Source organism: Dermacentor variabilis, chromosome 9 (assembly GCF_050947875.1).
Source record: "Dermacentor variabilis isolate Ectoservices chromosome 9, ASM5094787v1, whole genome shotgun sequence".
Classification (NCBI taxonomy): Eukaryota; Metazoa; Arthropoda; class Arachnida; order Ixodida; family Ixodidae; genus Dermacentor; species Dermacentor variabilis.
In genome coordinates, this window is record NC_134576.1 from 11576910 (window position 1) to 11582909 (window position 6000).

At 47.2% G+C, this 6000-nt stretch overlaps 1 protein-coding gene across 6 annotated transcripts in view; it reads left to right on the forward strand.

Annotated features, from left to right (window-relative positions):
• LOC142558608 (DNA-binding protein P3A2-like) overlaps positions 1 to 5401 on the forward strand; it is a 221067-nt gene extending 215666 nt beyond the window's left edge. For 3 of the 6 annotated variants that reach the window (XM_075670767.1, XM_075670770.1, XM_075670771.1), the window contains one exon: positions 4094 to 5401. In XM_075670767.1, the coding sequence (XP_075526882.1) occupies positions 4094 to 4254 (161 nt within the window). In that variant the 3' untranslated portion in view covers positions 4255 to 5401. The remainder of the gene's footprint in view (positions 1 to 4093) is intronic. The other 3 variants (XM_075670772.1, XM_075670773.1, XM_075670768.1) reach the window with 2 other exon arrangements.
• The last annotated feature ends 599 nt before the right edge of the window (positions 5402 to 6000 follow it).

A 6000-nucleotide genomic window follows, 5' to 3' on the forward strand; every position in this document is an offset into this window, starting at 1 on the left:
TTCTCAAACGAGCGACAATCCATCACTAACCTGGAAGCTCTCAGACATACGAATTCTTTTTCATGTCAAGAAAAGATGCTGGCGTGGTTTGCGAAGCAGGCAACTAGTGGTTGCCAGCTTGCCCGCTACTGCAGCAGCAACCAACGGAGAAGGCACCTTTCAGCATGATAGCCAATCGGAGGCCCGCTTTCATCGCAGGGCTCGTATGATTACCTCCAGCAGTCCTGCGCTTCTTCTTTTTTTTTGTGTGTGTGTGTGTGCGTGTGTGCGTGCGTGCGTGCGTGCGTGTGTGTGCGTGTGTGTGTGTGTGTGTGTGTGTGTGTGTGTGTGTGTGTGTGTGTGCATTTGTTACAAGATGGTGACAACCGAAAAATTCGGAAGCAGAACGGCGGAACTTTGAGCTTTCGACCGATACCAAGATGGCGGCACTCGGTGGCAGAAAGACAAGATATGGCTCTGCGAACTGCAGTGATTTTGTGTGATTTAAAGCTGTTTTCTCGCCCCACGCACTGACAAATTAGGTTCAAGGGGGAACTCTGGGCCCGTTGGTCTGACATGTTTAAAGAGGAAGAGAACCGCGACTTCAGACGGGGAACGTAAGGTCCGAAGAGGTGGACAGGATGAGCAGTAACTAGCAACTGAGGCTTATTACCAAGAAACACATAGCAGCAAAAGGTAGCATCTGCGCCTAGCGTGCCTTGACATACTGAGGAACAAGATGAAACACACGTGGCAGAAAGCACCCCAAATGACTATGGAAAGTGCCAAGGGGCAGAAAAACAACTGTCACCGGTTAATCAAAAACAGGCTTTCTTTGTCTAGGAGAGCCACCAAAGGCTCACCTACACACGTGTCTAGGACAAGTCTGCGCATGTGTGCCGCTTCCATAATTTCTCGCTCAAGTCTATAGTCTCCCCGTCCTACAATGATGGCTTGATTGAATTTGGGGTAGCCACCTTTGCATTCCCTGGTGTGTCTGAGGAAATTGGCACCACTATCACCCTTCAAGAAGCTGAAATCCTGCTGCAGTCTATCATTAATACATTGGCCAGGTTGGCCAACATAAACACTGTCTCATCGCAGCGGAAACTGGGACACCACATTGGTGGCACAGTGAACGTACTGGTCTCGTGCTAAGTGGTGCAGGCAAACTTGCGCGGGCCATCCGCCATGCGCCTCCATAGTTGGGATAACTTGCAGGGGGCTGAGAACACGAGCCGAATGCCCTGTTTAATCGCCACCTTCTTCATGTTGTGTGCAATTTTGTGCACATAGGGCAGGGCTTGTAAGGGGCCTCTGTTTAGGGGGGTCGCCTGCTCCTGCGCCACGGCTTCCACAACAGCAATTCACCTGAAGAAGGGCTGAGGGAAAGCCTGCCCATTTAAACTCATTTACGTGGGTCTGAAAACTTTCAGTTGTCTTGTGCTGGCATGACTTCAAAAGGGCTGACCTCGAACAGGTGATAGCTACGCCTCTCTTAATTAGTTTCGAGTGTGAAGAGGAGGATGGTAATATGGCCTTCTTAGAATGTGGCATATAGGCCCAGCACATGTGATCAAGCATCTCAAAGGATCAAGCATCAAAGGATGTGACTTTCGATGAACTTTAATGATTGATCAGACATCAATGCAAAAGTTGTGAAGAATGTCAAGAAATAACTGGCATAATAGTTTTTAAATCAACCCAAGTCATGTGCTCTATTTTTCTGACAAAAAAGAAAGCCCGCGATTTTAAAAGAAACCACATGACAACGCGGCTGCATGCCAGCGATAGCAACAGTCTCAAACGTAAACATCATTATCTGATAGCGTAATGAGAGCATAAGCATAAGCACTCTTCATTGCGGTGTGCTTACATTTCGTGGGGCTGCCAAAATAGACCACCAAATTTAAATACCTTTTTAGGTAAATTCTAACTACCGAACACTTTGGAGCAATGGGAGGCACAACTCGCCAGCTCTGACCCGGAGGTGCAGCTTGCGCTTTTGGATCAAGTCAGGCAGGACTTGGACCCATCGAGCTCATAACCTTTCATCCCAACCCCTTTCAATAACGTTATTCCTTCCTTTCCTACGCTTGCTGACTTCGCATTTGATAGAGACCAAAGATGTGCGCTGAAAGCTTCTGACACATTGGGGAAAGAGCATGGGCACTCATTTTCACTGTGATGAGCTATTTGAAAGGGCAGTGACATCCCTGTTGTGCATGTGCGTGTTGTCGCGCACTTTCCCTTTCTTTCTTTCTTCTTTATTTTCTTCTTTTTTAGTTGTTGTTGTTGCTCTCATGGACTTTCTCATTTTGTTGGCAAAAAGGCACCACGCAAGACTTGGGTTGCTTTAAATGCTGTTATCTGTCACCACTTCACATTCTGCACAATTCTTGCATTGGTGCCTTATTATTTTAAGCAAGGTAATGAAAAGTTGGGTAATTACACCTAATTAAATAATTTTGCAAATGAAAAAATAAATACTCTTCACTAGCATGAACAACACCCATCGATGTACAGTGATTGCTCTTTGCTTAAGGCACTTTGTCATTTTTTGAAATTCTTGGCGACATTTAGTTTGGACAGCACGACTGACACAGATCAAAAGCTTTTTGAAAACTGCACTGAGCGAAGATCTATGAAAACTCTACACCATCCTGCGCTGGTAATATATGAGAATGATAATGCATGCGATAAAAGGCATGACCCCGCCTTTTATCCTGTGCAGATCCTGTTCACTGCATTGAATTTGTTAATACAATATTGCAAGTTGCCTACGTGGCACAGGGACGAACTTAGCACGTCATTGCAAAATAACGGGGAACAATGGAATATTAGCTTTTGTGACTAAACATGGGGCAGGTACCAGTTCCGTTGAAAAGCTAGCGTCCCCTTATGCACTGCAGTCACCGACCGTTTATTCGGACCTCACGGGCACTGCGGAAATGTCCGAATAAACAGGTGTCCGAAAAAGCAGATTAAGAAAAATAAAAATCCTTTATTTCCACGCACTTATTCGGGTTTTACAGTAGGTTTGAAGAAATCGTGAATGCGCCGTTGCAAGCTTTTTTGTTTACGCGCAGTCAGATAAGCCTGAATCTCGGAGAGGGTCGTACGGTCACTATAGGTGGCTGAAAGCGCCGTCACTGCAGCGGTGTAGCACATGGTGCGTCATCTTCCGACTCGGAGTCATCGTCCGGCGGTGCAACAGAAACCTGACGAATGATCTTGCCGTCGTCGAGTTTTGTGCATGTCAATACAGCAGTATCAGCACCTGTGAAATTGTCATATGAGACGGTGTCCGGAATCGCAATGCAACCACTGCGCAGGTCTCGGCAGAACATTTTCGGCGTCACTAGGGAGCACATCGGAAGGCGACAAATCCTAGGCCTCCCGGCACCCGCTTGCCGGCATTCCCCAGCCCAGTCTGCACAGGCACTGTCGGCGCCATTAGACACTTGACACGATGTTTCCGTATGCGGCATTGCATCACTGCAATCTCAACACAGCACGCAAAGCAAACATCACCACGCCGTCAGACTGACAGCAGTCGCACAAACGAAAAACGTGGCCTACTCGCAGCGTCGTGCACGAAGAAACGAATCAGCTGCTGGATTGTCTTGACATGGCTTACTAAGCTGAGACCGGAACTGCTGTAGCTACGAACCAGCCAGAAATGATGATGATGAGCTCGGATTTGCAGTAGCGCCACTTCATGGGGCATCAAGGAGGTTCCATTCAAAACAAAAATGGCGTTCAGCAAGTTGAACCAGGCACCGGTCAGAGTCTGTGCATGGTGCTCTTGATCGAGTTGGCTCAAGGAGCGTCCGAAAAATCAGACGAGAGGTTGCAAGGTGTCCGAACTTTCGGCAGCAGTTATACATTATGGTCTATGCGGAGAATGGCGGTGCCGCGAAGTAGACAGAATAATCGGGCACGTCCAAATTTTTGGAGTTTGAAAAATCAGTCGCCGACTGTATACCTCATAAACACAGAATAGGAAATTTGCAGGATGGAACTGGCTGATATGAGATAAGGTTAATCCCTGCCTGTAGTGGACTGTCGGCATATGTGTTTTTGCACTTACAAGTAATGCTTCCTCTTGCAGCGTTCCCAGTATCCGGTATGGTGACCATACCAGTGTCCATGTACCACGGAATGCAAGTCACCATGGCACCTGTCGTGTCCGCCGAAGCTGCTGGCACCGAAGGAACTGGCGATACAGTGGAGGTTCTAGCTGTGCCAGTGAGCACAACACAGGTGGATTGACTCGGCCCAGTGCATCAAGACATTTGTTGTAGAGCCAAGGTAGCAGATTTGGATCTCAAGTCGAGCAGCTAAGCCTCGGCGAGTGGTGCACTCTTAATGTGCCATGGACTCTAGTGTTGCTGCCAAAATTTCATCTTTTGTGTACTCTCGGAAAACTGTCTGGCCTGTTGAAGGCTGGGTGATGTGTTGGCGATTGCCTAATTGCCATATGTGTTTTTTGCGTGCAGAACGCAAGCACAAGTGTTAGGAAGACGACCGAGTGGCATTCCTTTGTTGTCATATTAAGTAGGGTGCGTGTAAATGATACCACTGCTTAACCTCATAAGGTGTACTCCTCCCTACTGCAACACAGTTAATTCCAGCCGGCTGGCCTTTACTCTTTTTGCAGAGGGGTGGTGTACGCAGTGGCACTTGATGTCACACTATAGCATAATGCATTTTGCAGTAGCCTTCATTGTGTGCATTGTTTGTGTATGCATTGTGAGTGACGGTTTCACAGCCAGGCTGCACCATAGCCTGCCACAAGTCATCGGCACAACTTGTGGATGCTTGAGAGAATTGCTCAACCATATTCACAGGGTCGCCCATCAACGCAGAGCAGTGACGCTGGTGTGTGGCCCCCTGGGACTGTGCGTCGCCTCTAGTCTGCCAAAGACACTATGTGACACTTGATTGTATTTATTGATGAGTGCTGTGTGGTGTGTGTCTGTGCGTGTCCCTGCGGCCTTGACGTGAATGTTCCCACCATTTTGTGAAGCAAGCATGTGTGTGCACTTTGAACTTGCGCCAAAAGTGTGATCCACATGTTTTTTGTGTGCTCTGTACAGACCTAGGATTTATTCTTTTTCTTTGTTTTGTGATGTAGTGGGGAGAAACTGTTTCTGTCCTTTTTTTGTTAGCTGTGTGCACTTTGAGTGACACATTTGTTGTAATTTGTGATCAAGTTCTCACTGTTAATGATTTGTGCTAGCAGGAATTTTGTTGCTCTGATTTGGAACAGATCTTGTGATTTCTCAGCCTTGTTATCACTTTAGCGTAATTCTGAGGTTATGCTTTGTGCCCAAATTTCAAACATTGAGTAATAAACATTGTGTCTACTTGTTGAAATAAAGCTTGTCAAAATTTCAGTCCACTCCTTGCAGAGAAACGCAGTGGTGGAACAGCGGCGCCAAACTAAGCCAAGCACAGTCTTTTGCTCCGTCCTGCTCAAATACGGCATGTTAGTATAAAATCGCGCCAAGCATGTGCCAAATTCAGAACAACGAGAGCCCTCTTCTGTTGATGCCACCTTGGTAGTGCAGTCGAAGCCATTTATAACAACACCGGTTTTAACACTATATCAGTTACAGCAATGAAAAGCTGCTGCACTGTCAACTTTTCTATGTTATCTATGGGAAAACAACCCGCTTACTACAATGTCCCCATGCCATATTATCGGTTATAGCGATGAAGTCTGGCTGCCGGGTGTCCGTGCGGAAAGTTAATGGAATGTGAAATCCTTGAAAAGAAAAAGGGAAATGCACGCCCATGCACGATTGCCCACCACCCCAACTGCCGCCGCGCACTTCTCTCCATGAGAGATGCACACCAGCCTCACGCACATCTCTCCCATTGCCCTTCCACCCCTCCGAAACACGAATGGACCACACCAACTGCACTGATAACACTGCCAGCAGTGCTCCCAAATTGCTTACTTGGCCCTCACAGTTGGTTCTTTATTCTATGGCCCTCATTCTGCGCAATTCT